The sequence below is a fragment of the Globicephala melas genome, chromosome 20 (assembly GCF_963455315.2).
Source record: "Globicephala melas chromosome 20, mGloMel1.2, whole genome shotgun sequence".
Classification (NCBI taxonomy): Eukaryota; Metazoa; Chordata; class Mammalia; order Artiodactyla; family Delphinidae; genus Globicephala; species Globicephala melas.
The window spans coordinates 8921612-8940987 of record NC_083333.1 but is presented as its reverse complement, the minus strand read 5'-3'; the positions used below and the strand labels follow the sequence as shown (position 1 = coordinate 8940987).

At 42.8% G+C, this 19376-nt stretch overlaps 1 protein-coding gene across 1 annotated transcript in view; it reads left to right on the top strand.

The window, feature by feature from the left end:
• NCBP3 (nuclear cap binding subunit 3) overlaps positions 1-19107 on the top strand; it is a 30587-nt gene extending 11480 nt beyond the window's left edge. The window contains exons 4-14 of the mRNA XM_030861741.2: positions 1578-1703; positions 3549-3677; positions 3888-3964; positions 4707-4815; positions 7167-7266; positions 7566-7669; positions 9766-10060; positions 11572-11726; positions 13228-13389; positions 14517-14679; positions 15146-19107. Coding sequence (XP_030717601.1) covers positions 1578-1703; positions 3549-3677; positions 3888-3964; positions 4707-4815; positions 7167-7266; positions 7566-7669; positions 9766-10060; positions 11572-11726; positions 13228-13389; positions 14517-14679; positions 15146-15254 — 1529 coding nt within the window. The 3' untranslated portion in view covers positions 15255-19107. The remainder of the gene's footprint in view (positions 1-1577; positions 1704-3548; positions 3678-3887; positions 3965-4706; positions 4816-7166; positions 7267-7565; positions 7670-9765; positions 10061-11571; positions 11727-13227; positions 13390-14516; positions 14680-15145) is intronic.
• Positions 19108-19376: the final 269 nt, after the last annotated feature.

Below are 19376 nucleotides of genomic sequence, written 5' to 3'. Positions count from 1 at the left end.
CACAATTCTGCTAAGGGTGAGGTTCCTTTAGACCACAGCCTTCAACGTTTCTTCCTTCCCAGAGGTAACAGCTCTTATCAGTGTGGAGTGAATTATTCCAGAGTTTCTTCTATGTATTTGTGTACACAAATATATATCCTTAGAAAATATATGGTGATATTTATGTTTTAATATTTTTAATGTATGTATTTTTCTGCAGCTTTTTTTCACTCAGTAATGTGTCATAGAATCTTTCCATGGTATATAATAAATTATCTCATTGTTTTTAACTGCTTAATATTCTATAATATGGATAAACCATGATTCATTTAATATGGATAAACCATAATTTATTACTCTGATAGCTACTGGGTTATTAAAATAGTGCTGCAACAAACATCTTTGTGTGGACCACTCTGTGAACCCATGTGTGTTTAGGATAGATACTGAAGAGAATTCCTTTGCGTATAGGGCATGTGCTAAGTTACATTTGTAATAGACACTCCTAGTTGCCCTTCAGAGTGGCTGTGGCAGTTCACACTCCCACCAGCAGAGGGAGGGGCTCCTTCCTCCACACTGCCACCAATTGATACTAAAAGACATGAATTAAAAACATAGTCAGTGGGCTTCCCTGATGGCACAGTGGTTAAGAATCCACCTGCCAATGTAGGGGACACGGGTTCAAGCCCTGGTCCGGGAAGATCCCACATGCTGCGGAGCAACTAAGCCCATGCGCCACAACTACTGAGTCTGTGTTCTAGAGCCTGTGAGCCACAACTACTGAAGCCCGCGTGCCTAGAGCCTGTGCTCCGCAACAAGAGAAGCCACCGCAATGAGAAGCCCACGCACCGCAACGAAGAGTAGCCCCCGCTTGCCGCAACTAGAGAAAGCCCGTGTGCAGCAACGAAGACCCAACGCAGCCAAAAATAAATAAATTAAAAAAACAAACAAACAAAAAAACCTGGTCAATGAAAACTGATACCTTGTTTTAAGGTGGATTATCCTGATAGTAGTGAGGTCAACCATCTCTTCATGTTTATTGGCCTTTTCTGTTTCTTTTTGTGTGGATTGCCTGCCCATGTCCTCTGCTCATGTCCTCTGCTCATGTCCTCTGCCCATTTTTATTTGGGGCCGTCATTTTCTATTGATTTGTAGGATTTCTTTGCTCTACTTTCATACTTTGCTTTACATCCAGGGGCAGTGTCTCTTCTTCTCAGAACTGTCTTGACTATCGCACATTTCTCATTGACATATCTTTAAAAAATTTTAGAATCAGTGTATCAAGTTCAATGAATAACCCTGTTGAATTCGGTATTGCTTTTATTATTACAGGTCATTTTGAGACGAGGTATCATGTATATAATCAACACCATTTGTTTAATCTTCCTCAGCCTAATAAGCCCATTCTGAATAGTCGTTTATTTAATGCTATTGATGTGTGATAAAAATTAAAATAGTTTACCTTACTGTCAAGTCTCATTTTCTTTTGAAATAATTATTATCTCTTTCAGCATATTTCTTTTTAAAATACCTATTATCTGAACTGTTACAACGGGCTACTGGTGGATTGTGCAACAGCAGGTGTCTTGTTTTTCTAGCAATCCCCAAAGTGAGACTGGAGACAATCTACATTTGCGGCGTAGATGAGATGAGTACCCAGGATGTCTTTTCCTATTTTAAAGAATATCCTCCGGCCCACATTGAGTGGTTGGATGATACCTCCTGTAAGTAACCCAGGTTACTTGAATATGCTTTTGTTTATGATATTAAAAGAATTTTTGCCATCTCAAATGGTGAATGATTTTGGCCAGACTATGTCTAACCTCTGCCTTTAGCCTAGGAGAGAAAAAATTGCTCACTGCTGAGAACCAGAGTGCGTTAACCAGTCTGCCAGATCGTACTCCATGCGTATTTTAAGTCAGCTCAGAGGTGGTTACCCGGCCTCTAGGAGGATGGTTGTTGGCAGCTGAGTCCAGGGTACATGACTGAGGCCTCTCTTAACACCCACAGTTTCCCAACAAAGGGGTGGGTCCAACTGCATAGACTTGGGGCTGCATTTTCAGGGCTTTAGACTTTGTCATTGCAACTTGCCATACAGCTTTTCAGAGGGCTATCTCTGACCTAGAACTAGACCAGAACCCTCTGACACAGTGCCAGACCTCTCATCTCTGCTTGCTTTGGACTGTGTTTTCTGGAGCTTCATCTGCTGGCCCTAATCTGGGGACTGTTCCACTTGTGAGCTATCTGTAATTTTTAACTTGCGTCCCCACTCCAAGTCTGGCCTGACCTTTGGTACCCACTCTGCTGGCTTCTTGTCTTGTCTCACTTCTAGTCTGGCTTTACTTTCTGCCAGTGTGCTGACCTGCTTTTCCCGGCTGCTTTCTTAGATGTTAATTCGTTGAAAGAAGAAGAAGCATGACTGAGTAAAAGTTTTTCTCCTTTTTTCTTTTTTCTTAACTTAGACCATCCAAATCAGGGTATGGCAAGCCTTTTTTATAAAGGGCTGGATGATAAATATTGTAGGCTTTGCAGGCCATACAGTCTCTGTGGAATCTACCCAGCTTTGCCGTTGTAGCGTGAAAGCAGCTATAGACAATATAACTGAATGAGCCTGGCTGTTCTCTGTAGAACTTTGTTTACAAAAACAGGTGGCAGGTGTGTAGTTTATTATACGTTAGTTATAACTAAATAAAGCCGGTTCAAGTATAAATAGATAAATGGATGGGTGATGGATGGATGGATGAATGAATCAATGATAGCAGGTGGTGGGCTGGATTTGCTAACGCCTGATTTATCTAATTAAAACTGTAGCTAAGGGATGTTAGAGTCAGAGGAACCCTTAGAATCATCCAGTTCACCTATCTCGTATTGTACATCAGAAACTGAGAAACAGAAGCGGGAGGTTATTTGCTCAAGACCATGTGGCGTATTATTAACAAAGATGAGACTCTTTAGACTTTCATTTCCCAAACTGAGATACAGGAGTAACATAAGTTTGAGAAACGCTGCTTTAAAGTTAAACTTCTCAAAAACCTTTTCTTGCTAACTTCTCTTAAAGAAGCAAATTAAATTGATTGCTGCAAAGCCAGGTGGCTGTCACGCCTCCATTCTATATATCCCATGGATGCCATCGTCACCCACACTTCACAGTAGGGAAACATCATTTAGCATGTCTGGATAACAAGGAGCAGCAGAGGGCTTCCATGTAGGGGGCAGTAGAATAAAGGATAATCTAAATTTATTTGAGAATTTTCACCACCATCATCATCAAGAACTGCTAACACTTATGTATAACAGCCGCTGTATGCCAGGCAGTTTTAATACACAGAACCCCTTTTCATGGAATACTTGACCATTATTTTGTGGACCCAGTTTGGGAATGTAGCTCTAGGTTGATTTTATCAAAGAAGATTTACTACCAGGTTCTGTAGTTCCTTTCATTAGTTGGTGTGTACATTTACTGATGCCAGTCCATAGCTGAATGAGACTTTAGCAGTGAATATGATGTAGTCTCTGTTCTCAAGAAACTTAACCATTTGGATGTGATGTAACGTGTTATCTTATTTTAGGTAATGTGGTTTGGTTGGATGAAATGACAGCCACACGAGCCCTTATCAATATGAGTTCCCTGCCAGCCCTGGATAAGATAAGAAGCAGGGATGCCAATGAGGACAAGTCGTCTGAGAAAAGTAAAAAAGGTAACTGACCACAAAGGAGGGACTTTGGGGCTAAAAGTCCTGTCCTTTACAACTTGAGTTTCTGTGCAGTGTTCAAAGCATCTCATCGCCAGTTATTTCTGAAATAAGCTGTGATGCTTTGCATCATTAGCAAAGAGGAGGAGAAAGTATTAGACTTAGCATGCATGAGATGGAGTTAAGATTCATCTTGTCCCTCACGTTCCGTTTTAGACAAGCAGGAAGACAGTTCCGACGACGATGAGGCTGAAGAAGGAGAAGTTGAAGATGAGAACGCAAGTGATGTAGAGGTCAGTGAGAGGGCAAAGGTGTCTGTAAGGTTTCACTGTAAACAACTGCTTACTGTCTTGGTATTTAAGCCTTAAAGACTTAATACAGTACGTTGTGTTCCTCCTCTGGCTTTCACCATTATACCTCCTGAGGGGGCACCAGGCTCTTGGCCTTTAAGTTCGTGTGGCTATAATGAATGATTCATCTTGAGATCTTAGTACTCACACTTCTGTATGAAAGGAAATGGTTTTATTGAGAAATCCTTTGAAATGCTATCAAATCAGTAAAATTAAGGAATAGCAAGTAATGGCATATTTCCTAATGGCATATGTACTGTTGTTGGAAATATTAAAGTGTATTCATTTTAAAATTATTTATTAAATGCCTACCATATACCAAATTCTAGGTGCTGGGGGTATAGCGTCCAGCAAAACAAAGTCCTTACCCTGTCGGAGCCTACATTCTAGTGGGGTAGACAGACAATACACTGATACACAGATATGTAATATAATGTCAGGAAGTGATGAGTGCTGTGAAGAAAAGTAAAGAAGGGTAAGCAGATAGAGAATGATGGAGACGATTCTTTTAGACAAGGTGGTCAGGGAAGACCTCTGACTTAGACATCCTGCAGAGGAACTGGTGCTGTAATGCTGATGGGTATTAGTAAAGGTAGATTGCTTTCTTAATCAGTGGTAACTTTGCTGCTGAATGAATATGAAAAAGGCTTTAATTTTTATGTCGAAAATGCTCTTTTTTCTTAAGTTGGACACGTTGTCTCAGGTAGAAGAAGAATCTCTGCTAAGAAATGATCTTCGTCCAGCGAACAAACTTGCTAAAGGAAATAGGTTATTCATGAGATTTGCTACAAAAGGTAAATGATAATTGGTATTGATTTTTATTTTTTATTTATTTTTATTTTTAATCAAAGTGATTTTTATTGAGTGACACCTCTCTTGAATCAGAACCTAGGTCAAGTAATCTCAAAGATCCTTCAAACTGTAATATTCTGTGCTTATAAAATCAATGACTTGCTGCCTGAGTTGGAATTTCACACATTGAAAGTGAATATTAGTTATTTGTACACTTTTGTGGTTTCTAGCTAAAGTAAGTTATTTTCTGTCAAAGCTGGTTTGTCCCATGTGCTTTTCAGCCAGTTTATCATCTGAACTATGAAAACTTTAAAATTGTATTTTAGGTATCATAGCAATACCTTCCTGGACATTGCTAGTAGCGCCATTCAACTCTAATTCTCTAAAGAATTAAATAAAAAGCCTCTTAACAATTCATAAGGCTTTTTACACATAATGATTTGGGTACACATTAATAATGTGTGTGTGGTGGTGGGGGTTGAGTCAGTTGAGAGTTAATTGGAAATGACAACTCTTCACCCCTGAATACTTCAGTAAGTATTTCTGAAGAACAAGGACTTGGTTTTACACACAGTTATCAAAATCAGGGAACTTAGCATTAATACAATACTGTTACCTAATTCGGAGCCCACGTTCAGATTGTACCAGCTCCCCACTCTGTATATTTAAACTACCTGGGGGAAGAAAAAACTACCTGGCACACAGTGAGTGCTGTGTCAGTGTTAAGAGTTCATGCTGCTGCTGCTGCTGACAATGATGATTATCAAATACATTTGGATTGTTCTTTATACTACTCCCCCACTGAACTAGGATCCACTCTAGGCCCGGGTGTTTAAGTCTGCCGTGTTGCCTTAGTCTCCCTGCATATGGAACTACTCCTTTGTTTTCCTTGACTGGGACATTTTTAAAGAGGATAGGCTCATTATTTTATAGGCTGCCCCTTAGTTTGTCTGATGTCTCCTAATTAAATTTGGGTTGTGCGTTTATACCACAGACGTGACATTGTGTCATTTTCAGTGCATCATGTCAGGAGGCACATTGTATTTATTTATCCCCTTCCTGAGGATGTTAGCTTTTATCACTTGGTTAAGGTAATGATTGCCAGGTTTCTCCACTATAAAGTTACTCTTTTTCCATTTATAATTTAAAGGTTTGTGGGGAGATGCTTTGAGGTTATGTAAATAGCCTGTTCCTCATCCAACTTCCATGCCGTAGCTTTAGATCCATTGATGACTTTTTAGCTCTCTCATTTATTAGTTGGCAGTCTGCCGTAAGGAAGAGCTTTCCCTTTTTACCCATTTGTTTATGTGTTTACTTATCTTTTTTACTTATATCAGTTTAGATTCATGGAGTTTTATTCAATGGGTTATCATCCATTTTATCATTATTTTGATTCACAAATTATTTTGGATTTGGCAAGTAGAGCCTCTTCAAACTGTGTTCTTGTGACACGCCTTCATGATTCTTTGAGTTCTTTCTTTATGGCACAATAAAACATCTTGTTTTGCCAGACTCAACTTGTACTTTCCCTGCCCCAGATCTGGAATCAGCCATTTCTCCAGGGAGCTGGTGGGCATGCTTTTTGTAGGGTGCACATTCTGGTTTGTGACACCAAGTTTATCTCTAGCACTGGGTACATTCTCATTGGTGTTCATCCCTTGCGTTCAGTGAGTGCCCAGGGAGCTGTCAAGAGACCTTTATATTATGAAAATATGTGTGCTCACTGACCACCTTTTCTTCCTGTTAACTGGCATTTTAACTTGATAAATGGGGTCTTGTCTTCATTTACTTATTCGAGGGACCATTTGTGTGCATTCTGGATATATGGTGCTGTGCTGTTTTCCTTAAGCCATTTTGAGGAACATCACGGTAAACTGGAAAAAAAATGGTTTGCCAAATACATGGACCTGTGTATAATCTGTTTCTTTGACCCTGATTCTGTGTTATTGGAGTGTTGTCATTCAGAAGTGAGTATCATCTTTCAGGGGGCAGTGAAAATGCCACCTCTTCTAAAAGCCTTTTTGATTCCTGAAGGCTGGTGATAACTGATGTTCCCCTGTGCTTCTTGGAACCTAGTATATTGTATTGTTGTTAATAGTATTTTCTCTATGAAGTCAGCTCCCTAACAGCAGCTTAACCTCCCTCGTCTCTGAATTTTGCTCCACCCCCTCCACAAGGCAGTGCGTTAGGAGGCGCTCAGAGAGTGAGTGTTTCTAGTGCGTCCTCCCCTTTTGTTGGCTGATTGTGCTGATCTGATCCCAGCCATGAAAAAATTCTTTTTTTTTTTTAAAACCCATTCAACATTGTCTTCACACTCACAGGAAATCCTTGGTAACTTGTAATTAATTTTTAGATGACAAAAAGGAACTTGGAGCAGCAAGAAGAAGTCAGTATTACATGAAATATGGGAATCCAAATTACGGAGGCATGAAAGGAATTCTTAGTAATTCTTGGTGAGTCCAAAACCTTAAAATACAATAGTTTAAATAGTATGTAAGCTTTTCATAATCCTTCAGTTGGTATTCTGCAGTGGAATGTCAACACCGTATGTGGACGTGAAGGAAAACAAGAAGAAAGAATTCAAGATTTTTAACTGTGGTAAATGGTGTGAGAATGCTGACTTTCAGTTTCATGTGAAATATCTCGGTTTCAGCACCTAACATTGTGTCAGGGTGTAGTTGAAATTAACTAGTGGATTTCAAGGCCCTTCCTGCTGGTTTTTGATTATGTGCTTGTTTTGGCAATGTTGCAGGAAGCGAAGATACCATTCCCGTCGCATTCAGCGGGATGTGATCAAGAAGAGAGCCCTGATTGGGGACGACGTTGGCTTGACATCCTATGAACACCGACATTCCGGTAGTTGCCTGCTCAGCTCTTGGGTAGACACATGTTTGGCTCCTGAAATCATATTTTTATTCTTAATACAGTCTCTTAAGGTTCCAAACTTTATCATCCTCTCTTCCTTGCCCTCACCCTCTGCCAACATATAGGAAAGTAAGTCAAGTCACAATTAATTTGAAATTGCCCCGTACAAAGAGGTCAAATGATTTTATAAAAGCCGTTCTAACAATAAAGGCAAGATGTAGGAAAAATTAAAACTTTTCTTAGGAATCTAATTTTCCTATTAATATCAAAAGCTGCATGAAAAAATTTTTAATTCTTTTGTTGGATGAGTTGATTTGATCGTTCCTTTGTCTGATGAAAATAAGCTGCTATGTTTAGCGTTCTGTGCTTATTGGCTTGTGCACGTGAATGCCTCAGTAAAGTGGGATATCATGACTTGGGTTTCATTTTGTTTCTTCTTTTTTCTTTTTCTTCCTTTTTCTCTTCCTCTCTCTCCCCTCCCTCCCCCCCCCCCCACCCCCCCTGCCTCCCTTCCTCCCTTCCTTCCGTCCTCCCTTCCTTCCGACCTTCCTTTTGGTGCTTATTGTGAAAGAACCATTTTCATTAAGTTTTATAAAGATTTGTTTATTTTGAGTCTGATCTGTGAAAATCTTCTATATGCTTTGTAGAACCAGCCAAGTCAGCATACAAACACAGAATAACACGCATACACATTTATCATTGTAATAGGGACAGGGAGAGATGAAATCTCTACATTTTAATTTCATGTGAATATCCAAACTTGTATATTTGAAATCTGCATCTTAACGCACATACTTTTCTGATACACAGTTAGGCTTTTCCAATTTCAGTTACTTTTATTTTCATTATATAATCTTTACATTCATATTAAAGAAATTAAAAAACAAATTGCCTCTAATTCTAGCACTCCAAGATTAACAACTGATTTCATTTTACATTTTTCCTTTGTCTCTTTTCACAATAAATACTATAATAACTGTTGTGGACATATATTTTATATTCTGCTTCAAGCATTCCACTTACAAGCATTTTTCCATGACTTTTAAAGGTACATTTCATTATTCATGGTGGTTATGTTCTATAAAGTCACCGTGATCATTGAAAACCATTCAGAGACTCTAATCACACCATTTTTTTTTTTTTTGCGGTAAGTGGGCCTCTCACTGTTGTGACCTCTCCCGTTGTGGAGCACAGACTCCGGATGCGCAGGCTCAGCACCCATGGCTCACGGGCCAAGCCGCTCCACAGCATGTGGGATCTTCCCGGACCGGGGCACGAACCCACGTCCCCTGCATCTGCAGGCATACTCTCAACCACTGCGCCACCAGGGAAGCCCTAATCACACCATTTTTGTCAACTGATCAGTATATAACTTTGTTTGATGTGTGTTTCTGCTTAAAGACACCTCATTTACTACATACCGTTGATTCATTAACATTGGACTCGAGGCCAGCAGCAGTGTAACTCATGCCCGAACAAAGCTTATCTAACACACGTATTTTCTCCATATGGCACATCACAGCCTCATTGCGTTTAGGAACACTAGACAGCTTTGGAACTATGCTCAGAGGCTATTTTAAACAAGGGAATCACCAATAAAAGCCACAAAAGTGTTAAAAATTAGCACTCGCTGGACTACAAAAAGGACACTTGTTTACAGTGTGAGAGAGAAAACAAAGAAGATGTGGCTTTGCTTGCCCGCAGCTGGGAACATGCATGGCTGGTGCCTCAAATTTCTTGCTGCTCCTGTGCATGTCCACAAATGACCGCGAAAGCGCCATGGGTTTTGATTCTGGAGTTACAAATAAAATTGGCAAATTCACAAATACAGAATCTGTGAATAATGATGAGGGTCTGTATTTTAGATAACTCTGTAATATGGCATCAGGCTGCTCGTTCATACTTTACCTAGACATTCTTTGTTGTCGGGATCAGAATGGTAAGCAGATTAGCACTATTATACATAATGCCCCAATAAACTCTAAGGATGGGAATCCCATCTTTTAAAAAGGTCACTGACGTAGAATAGAAAATTGGATTTGTTAGTTTTAGGGCTTTTCCTAATGTTTTTTGGTTAAATTCCTTAGGACTAGTGAATGTTCCTGAGGAACCCATCGAGGAGGAGGAAGAGGAGGAGGAGGAAGAGGCGGACCAGGACATGGATGCTGATGACAGGGTGGTGGTGGAGTACCACGAGGAGCTCCCAGCCCTCAAGCAGACCCGGGAGCGGAGCACGTCTAGGCGGTCCAGTGCCAGCGGCTCAGACTCGGATGAAATGGACTATGATCTCGAACTGAAAATGATTTCCACCCCTTCGCCAAAGAAGAGCATGAAAATGACAATGTATGCGGACGAAGTGGAATCTCAGCTGAAAAATATCAGGTAAAAATATTTTTTTCTTTTTATCAGTGCTAGCTTTTAATTTGATTTAAAAAATTACTAAGTTCTTCTTAATACCAGTTACTAACTTCTTCTTGATGCCTCTTAATTTTATATCCACTTTTATCTTTTCTAATTTCAGTCCTTTGTAGAATTTGAATAAAAGCATCTGATTTTTCCTCTTAATGTACAAGAGGTGATCCTTGTTATAAAAGCTGTAACGATATAGAAAGCGAAGTCACCTGTAATCTCCTCTTCTAAGAGAACGACTGTTAGCAATTGGGTGAATTACTTTCCTGCTAGTTTTATGTGTATACATAACACATAGAGAAATTATAGATATCTTTGTACAAAAATTAAGTTATACTGTTTACATTGTTTTGACATACGCTTTTTCCATTTAATGTAGTGTAGACGTCTGCTAATTTTTCAAGTGTATGTAGTCCATTGTGTGAAAGTGTCATTGTTTACTTAACCAATCCCTTATTGATGGAGATTTCTGTTTTGTTTTTTTTTCCCTTGGCTGCGCCATGCGGCTCACAGGATCTTAGTTCCCCAACCAGCGATCAAACCTGGGCCCTCGGCAGTGAAAGAGCAGTGCCCTAACCACTGGGATGCCAGGGGATTCCCTGGATTTCTGTTTTCTTACTGTTGCAACAACTAGATAAATTCTAGTTACTGCATAAGTCAAGGCACATGTTTTAAAATGTGATGTTGCTAAATTTCCTTCCAAAAAGGTTTTACTCAAATTACCACCTGTTGCCTACATCATTCACCAACCTTAGGTATTATCACTCTGATTTTTGCTATTCATGGACGAAAAAATACAGTTATTTTAATATGCGTTCCTTGATGACCAGTGGAGCTGAGCAGATTCCTGAGGGCAGATCGCATATGCATGGCTCAGAGAGGGCTCGAGGCTGGGGTGCTCTCTAAGAGCTCTTGATGGTGTGTTTGGGAAAAGGGAAGAAAAAACTTTTAAGCTGGTTGGTTTGTATGGCCTTGTTCACATCCTTATTTTTAGTTTTCAGAGAACTTTCCAGTGGCAAATGCTGCCAGAATAATGGAACTCGTCCCCTGACATGGTGGGAGAGGTCTTTGGCAGAGACGTCTGTCCTTTAACGAAAGGGGTTGTAGACTCCGTTGTGTCTAGACTATAGCCAGATCACAGCCTGGGTGAGCAGAGGCCTCCAGCCCTCTGCAGGCCTCTACTTAGCGTTTGTCCCAGGAGGAGGGGGCTCGCAGGTACGTGCTCTGCGATAGCTTGCAGATGCTGTGTGCGGAAACCACCCCGGAAGACTCGGGCCTGCTCAACCCCAAGCAGCCTCTTTACAGCAGGCTGGTCCTGGCTTTTGTAAGCAAATAATTACTGGTTTATGGTGTTGTAAGTGAATGTTGGTTGGCCATGTTAATTGGGTTTCTTAAATTGTTTTTCCAGAGTGTATGAGATTGTTGTATGAGTGTTATCCCACAGTTCAAGTTGTTTTACTGTTCCCCCACCCCCCTTTTTAAAGGAACTCCATGAAGGCAGATACTCTATCTACAAGCAATATAAAAAACCGAATTGGTAACAAATTAACACCTGAGAAATTTGCAGATGTCCGACATTTGTTAGATGAAAAACGTCAACACACACGTCCACGGCCACCTGGCAGCAGTACTAAAACAGGTATTGTTGAGTTGTGTATCTGGGCTTCATTCTGAGTTCCAGAAAGCAAATGCAGACAGGGATAGGTTCTTGGATAAAACACTGTCATTTACGGACCAATTTAGTAGTCCTGATTCATCACTTCTAAATTTTGGGTTAGGCATTGGCACTTTAGGACATGAAATTTAATCAGACTTTTGCAATACTCATTTTCAATATTTTTGTCCCAAACAATTATTTTACTCTGTATGTCATTGGTATACTTCATACATAAGGATAATAGAAATTAATTCGGGTTGTTGTATAAATGGTTAAGAGTTTGAACTGGTTAGTTTATATGTGCAAACACGCATATAGTGGGTACTTGGCCATGCCTGCTGTGTGCCAGGGCTAGATGCTGGGAGTGTTAGAAGTCTTTGCAGGGGATGCAAAGTAATCATAGAACTCAGATGGAAAAACATAAGGGCACACATTCAGGTAATTCCACCTGAAGCAGAATGGAGTAAGTGCTGTGATAGGGCACTATAAGCAGTGGGCTATGGGAGCAGAGAGGGGAGGTGGATCTTTTGGGGGAAGATCTGTTGTGGGATGCTTCTCCGAGCACGTGACTGAGGAGTGAGGCCTCGGAGAGGAAATAGGATCTCAGTTGGCAAACCTAATTTTTTTGAGGTGGGAAGTAACCTGATCTTATATCTATTTTAGAAAGGTAACTTGGTGGCGGCGTAGCATGTGACAGAGAGTTAAGTAAGTAACAAGGGCCTGAACTAGATCAGGGACAGTGGAGGCAGAACTGATGACAGTGTCAGCCTTGGAGAGGAAGAAGACTCGGCGCTGGGAATTGCGGGAGGAAAGGGAGAGAAGCCAAGGGCCCAGGCCTGAGGGGCTGAAAGATGGGGGTGCTGTCCTCAGAGAGCATAGGCAAGGTGGGTGAAAGCCCAGCACAGGGACTTGCTAATAAATGTGTTTTTGTGGTTGCTGTTATTGTGAGAGGGAGCTCAGGAGGACAGGCAGGTTTCTGGGGGGGCGGGGCTTGGAGGAAAAACAAATATGATTTGGGACATCTTCCCTTGATCCTTTGCTTTTTGTCAGTCTCATTACAACTATTGTTCAATGTAATAGTTTATTGAGAACTTCTTACATGTTCAGAGATTGCGGCTTCTGTCCTCAGGGAGCTTGCAGTATTTCTTGTTAGCCGAAATGTTCGTAAATTATTTGCTCTGCTTGATCCTACTACAGAAAACACAAAGCAGACAATTCTGCCTGAGAAGTTCCTTTCTGGAGCAGTCAGCTAAGGTTTTTTTCCCCCTGCGAGCCCCTGGGGATTCTCATTTGAATTTTCCCAGAGAATCCAGACTCTGTAGAGGGAAGGCTCTTAAAAGCCTGGTTGTGCTGGGCCCCATGTCCAGCGCGTGTCTAAATCTCAGGGAGATTTGGTACCAGGTCCTGCAGAGATCTCAGGTTGACAGTACAGATAGCAAAGCATATGCACGTGGTCATGGCAGTACTTTTTTTCTTTTTCTAGATATACGCCAGCGATTAGGAAAAAGACCACATTCTCCGGAAAAGGCTTTTAGTGGTAACCCAGTCGTTCGGAGAGAGCCCTTTTCTGATGTACATAGTAGGCTAGGTGTTCCCAGGCAAGATGTTAAAGGCCTCTACTCTGATACTCGGGAGAAGAAATCAGGTTGGTAACACTGAAAACTGATGGGGAAGGGAATTGGGTAAGAGCAGAGACAATGGGTGTAGCACAGAAATACTTTGTTAGCAGAAGGCAGGAAATAGCATATGACAAAAATAAATTATTTTTCCTCTTTCATTATAGTCATTGTCATCATCATCATCATCATCATCATAATGGTAACAGTGTGGAAAATTTAGAAAATGGGAAAAAAGACCCACCCCTGATTCTTTCTGTTTAACACAAAGACTTTTTAGTTTCATGCTATTCCAGTCTTTACCCATATAAATATACTATTATTTTCATATATCATCTTATCATAGGCATTTTTCCACATTGTTATAGCTTTTATAAATAAAACTTTTTTTTTTTTTTTTTGCGGTACGTGGGCCTCTCACTTTTGTGGCCTCTCCCATTGCGGAGCACAGGCTCCGGATGCTCAGGCTCAGTGGCCATGGCTCACGGGCCCAGCCGCTCCGCAGCATGTGGGATCTTCCTGGACCGGGGCACGAACCCGTGTCCCCTGCATCGGCAGGCGGACTCTCAACCACTGCGCCACCAGGGAAACCCTTATACATAAAACTTTTAATTGCCTTACAGAGTGTCTATCTTACGAAATTCTGTGTATTTCTCTATTGTTAAATATTAATATTTGAAAAATTAATGGAGAGTGGGCAGAATCTGAAAGTTGACAGTGTAGCAGGCCCATCAGTTTGTAGAATGTTGTAGCTGGGAAGATTTGGGAATGGCCCAGTCCTGGCAGAATGAAGTTGTCCACGGACGGGATGGTGAGTCTCACCAGGCAGGGGCAGGTGTAGTATAAGCAGCCTCCCAGGTGATTCTGATGTGCCTAGCATGGGGTAGGGTGGAGTCGGGGGGCACATATCCCCGAGCTGAGAGAATCTCCCGTTGGGTCCAGTTCTCTCAGTCTGCAGGCAGGGGACTGCAGCCGGGGAAAGGAGAGGATCTGCCCAAGGCTGCACCATGGTTGCAGGTGCCACGGACAACCCCCCAGCCGCCCCGCTGGCTCCATCCCCGCCCCCCGCCCCGTGCTTCCTGCACGTCAGGTGTTGCCAGTGCCCCTGTTTCTCAGCATCGACTGCCAGAGCTGAAATGCCTTCTCACCCAAACAGGTAGTTTATGGAATCGCTTAGGATCTGCACCCAAGACCAAAGAAAAGAACACGAAGAAAGCGGATCACAGGGCGCCCGGCACAGAGGAAGATGACTCCGAGCTGCAGAGGGCATGGGGGGCTCTGATTAAGGAGAAAGAACAGTCTCGCCAAAAGAAGAGCCGGTTAGATAACTTACCATCTCTCCAGATTGAAGTTAGTCGGGAAAGCAGCTCTGGTTCAGAGGCAGAGTCCTGATGCCCTTGGGGCCCAAGGCAGCTGCCCTGAAGCCTGACATTCTTTTGCAGGGTGGGGTGCACAGTAGGAACCCCCCATGCGGGAGTTGGCGCCCCTCCCGTTCTGGCTCACGCAGTCACCCTCCGCTCTTGCTACTTCAGCAAGACATCTTAAGAATGTGACATGTTTTGAAGGGCATCTATCTAATCTTTTGCTGCAGAGTTATAGTTCTGGGCCCTCATTTCTTTTCCCACCACCCCACAAGCTTTACCCTTTGAGGAAAAGGCAGCCCTCCAGATTTTGTAGACATTTTTCTTAATATTTTTAACATTGTGTCTTTTAAAAGAAATGTTTTACACAGTTCATCCAAAGAGCAGAGAACTGAACTTCTCACTATTGCCTTGGCCCTGACAGCTGTTACCAGCACCCTTTTTCCAAGAAAAGTCAATTCCCAGGTGCTTATTGGACAGCCTTCGAGGGGGAAGATGAGGGAAGCTGCCAGCTCACCCTTCCAGGATCCTAGTGTGGGGGCCGAATCTCATGGACCTGACCTCAGAGGTGCACCCATGCCGCCCAGGTAGATAAGAGCCGCAGCGTCGATCGCCCTTCGTTCCTCCCTGGGGATTTCTGTTAGGGGGCCTTGTTAGCAATCAGCTTGCAGTGAAGATCAAGTTCAGTGCTGTGGGATTTTTAGGAACAAAAAACTGTGACTTTGGGGTGGATTTTTGTGCTAGGGGTGGGGTCATGGGTTAATGTTGAACAATTTTTAAGTCTGTATTATGTTTAAAAAATATTAATGATTTAAAAGTTTAAATTTTTAATTTTTATATGTGAAAATATTTCCTTTTGGCTACGAGGGAAGCTCAAGTGGTGTCTTCTTATGTGCTGTTAAATATATATTATATACTTTGGAAGAAGGCAAAGAGGGGAGCCGCATTATTTTTAAATGATCCTAACTGTATAGTCTGTCTGTTGTACATAGAGTTTACCTTGCTTTTTGGCCGCTGTAGGGAAAAAAACCCATCCACCTGAGATGGGAACCTGTCATTTATTATCACTTCAGAAGTGATAACACTGATATTTATTCTTTCTGTCTCCAAGTTCTGGCACTTGAAGACTCTGCAAAACTGGCAAATAAGATAATAGTTACAGAAATTTTAGTTCATTTATTTCTAAACTCCTTTCAGATTATTTTACCATGAGAAGGTGGTAGGTTATTTTGTCTTCCTGTCTGATTTTTATTTTGAAGTATTTAGTGTTGTATTCCTCTGCAGGCTTAAAAATAGTGTCTTACTTCAATTCAGTAGAGCTTAGGAGTTAAAGAGAATAAAGCCTGTGTTGCTTGTGTGATGTCACAGCCCCTCACCTGTCTGGAATGTTCAGCACCCAGTGCAGCTCAGGGTTCTAGAGCTCTTTGCTCTGCCTGAGCTAATGGTCACATGATCAGTTGATTGCAGTGCGGTGCGGTGGAGGGCAGAACGAACGCTTTGTTTAATAAAGAAGGGCGGGGAGACTTGAGAGTTGCAACAAGAACTGTGTTGTCCATATTTTGTTGGTTAACCTGCTTTTTCCCTCCCTGTAGAAAGATGAGAGCATGTAACCATGATATGTTTCAGCTTCCTAGTGGGATTCTAGGAAAGAGCTGGTTCTGGTTTCCCTGCCAGTTGAGACCTAAGGCTTCTGAGGTTTCTCAGCTCTTTGCCCATGAAGCACACAGCTGGGAACCAGGTTCTTGAGGAGGGGCCAGGGTCTGGGCGGTTGGTCAAGTGAGAAGTGCAGGGGCTGTAGAGTCAGAGATGCCGACCCCTGGCTCTGCTCCGTGGGCCTGGGCCTCAGTTTCCCCTTCTAGCAAATGAATGGGCTGGTACCTGAGCCGCTGGCTTCGTTGGTGCGTCTTAATGGTGTTTTGCTGTCTCAGAGCGGTGGCTGCAGCGGGCTGGCCAGCACCAGCGTCTGTGGCAGGTGCGGGGAGTGTCAAGGAGACAACTGAGGGTGTGCGTGAGGTTGTGGACGGGACTACCCCCACCCCACTCCAGTCTCTGGGCCACTAGTGAGACAAAGAGGCCCCCGTGGTCAGAGTCCCCACTGACATTCTCTCTGCAGTGTTCAGAAAACTCCCCTTCTCAGACTTTCCCTTGTGTTTCCCAGTCATGACCCTTTCCCACCAGTAGTTCAGGCCCACTTGTCCCATGGCCTTTCAGCCCTCACCAGTCTTTTGCTAGGAATCAAGGAAGGCTTTCAGGAAGGGCGGTGGTATGTAGTTAAAACTGTTGTGACCAAGAAAAATGCCTACTTCAGCAGCCTTGCAGTTCTCACAAACACGCACAGCCCAAAAAATTACCTTTAAAGACGTTAAGTTTTATTTCCCAAAGTTATTGGCCTTAGCCTCTCACTCTCCAGCCCACTCAAGCACTCAGATCTTGCAGCGTCTTACGAGTGGGGGGTTCTGGAAGCCCAGGCCCTTTCTTGGGAGCTGGGGAGCAAAGATGGACAGTCGGTTTAGTCTTTACACATATGAGATTTTAGATACGTTTTGCTGCTTGATAATAATTACAGATACCTCATTTCTGTTTTCCACTCTCCACCTTGGGAGAGGTGCCAACTACCCAGGAGAGCTTGTGGAGCCCAGCACACAATGGAACCTCTCCTCCCCTGGCCTCCTCTAGCCTGACCCCATGAGTCCCTCGCCTTAGGTCAGAAACTGTCTTCTCCCACTCCATCCCTGCAGCAGCCTCTTTACTGGTTCCTCTCCCCTGTCTCTCCTTCTCCATTCTGCACACTGCAGCTGGGATGAACTTTCGGTGTTGTTAGCAGCTTCATTGAGATATAATTTACATAGCATACGGTTCACCCATTTAAAGTGTACATTTCAGTGGCTTTTAGTAGATTCACAGAGTTGTGCATCCATTGCCATAATCAATGTTAGAATATTTTCATCATCAAAAAGAAACCCTGTACCCATTCGCAGTACCCCATCCCCTGTTCCCCACTGGCAACCACTAACTACTTTTTGTGTCTATGGATTTATCTGTTCTGAACATTTCATATAAATGGAAATCATACACTTTGTGGCTTTTGTGACTGGTTTCTTTAACTAAACATGTTTTCGAGGTTCATCCATGTTGTAATATATGTCAGTACTTCGTTTCTTTTTATTGCTGAGTAATGTTCCATCGTATGGGTATACCATATTTTGTTTAGCCATTCATCAGTTGATGGACCGGTGGGTTGTTTCTACTTTTTGGCTGTTACGAATAAGGCTGCTGTGAGAATTCATGTACAAGTTTTTACATGGACATATGTTTTCATTACTCTTGGGTTATATACCTAGGAGTGGAATTGCTGGGTCCTCTGGTATCTCTATCTTTAACCTTTGAAGAGCTGCCAGACTGTTTTTCCAAGTGGCTGCACCATTTTCCATTCCCCCCAGCAATGTATGAGGGTTCCAATTTTTCCACATCTTTGTCAAGACTTGTTATGTTTCGATGTGAATTGGTATCTCATTATGGTTTTGATTTGCATTTCCTTGATGACTAATGATGTTGGGCATCTTTTCATGTGCTTCAGGACGAACATTCTTACGAAGGTTACTCCTATTACTCCTCTGCCTAAAAGCATCACCATTGCCGATGGGATAAATTCTGAACTCGTTTGACAGCTCACGAGGCTGGTCAAGATCTAGCCTCTGGCAGTATCTCTAGCCTCTTCTCCCCATCCTCCCCGACCTTCTGCCTGCTGGTTTCCTGGAGGCATCTTGATCTCACCAGCCTCCCAGACTTTGCTCAGTGCTGTTCCTTTCCCCAGTGACCCCCTGGTCCTCTCCTCATCCCACTTCAGCTTTGCCTTCTCCTCTCCCTCATCCTCAAGGACTTAGAAACCTCTCCAGGAAGCTACCTGCAACTTCCAGAGCAAGGTTATTGGCCCTGTTATGTGTCCCATGGTACTGCCACGAAGGAGTCTTGTTACATTCCAGGTTTAGGTTATAAAGTCATGCCTAGGATAAAAATTGAGTGTAATCAAAACTCCTTTCAGACACCTTGAGGAAGGCGCCATGTTGAAGACCATTCTCGCAGGGTGCAGTGCGGCTGGTTCCTGCCTGTGCAGGAATAGGTCACAGTTTCTTTCGCTGAGCACCAGGAGAAGTGGTTAGCCTGCAAATAGGGCCGTGTTATGCAAGCAACACTTATTTGTAGCTGTTAGACTCACACTCAGGCGAGCAGTTCGCTTTTGAAGAGGCTCTTGGGAACTGAGACAGGCCACGGGAGCAGCAGGGGCACAAGCTCACCTCTGGCCCTCCCGCCTGTCTGCTCAGGGAGCGGAGTGGCAGATGGAATGGCCCAAATGACTTAAAACTGTTTTCCTTGACTTTTTTTTTTTCCTAACTTTTTCAGACAAATACCATAATGTTTGCCTAAGTGAAATACGTATGTAATGCCAAATCTCTGTACCCCCTCAAGCCAGCACACCGGCACACTGGGTCGCAGTTCCGTCTTCCTGCTTTGTCTTCTTGTTAGACTGTGAGCTCCGTGAGAGCAGGGCCGCATCTGGCTTGGTCATGGGCTTCCCCAGTCCGAGTGCCGTGCCTGGCACCTGGCAGATCCCCTGTACACATAGCTGGATGTGTGAATTCCCCAGCTGCTGGAGC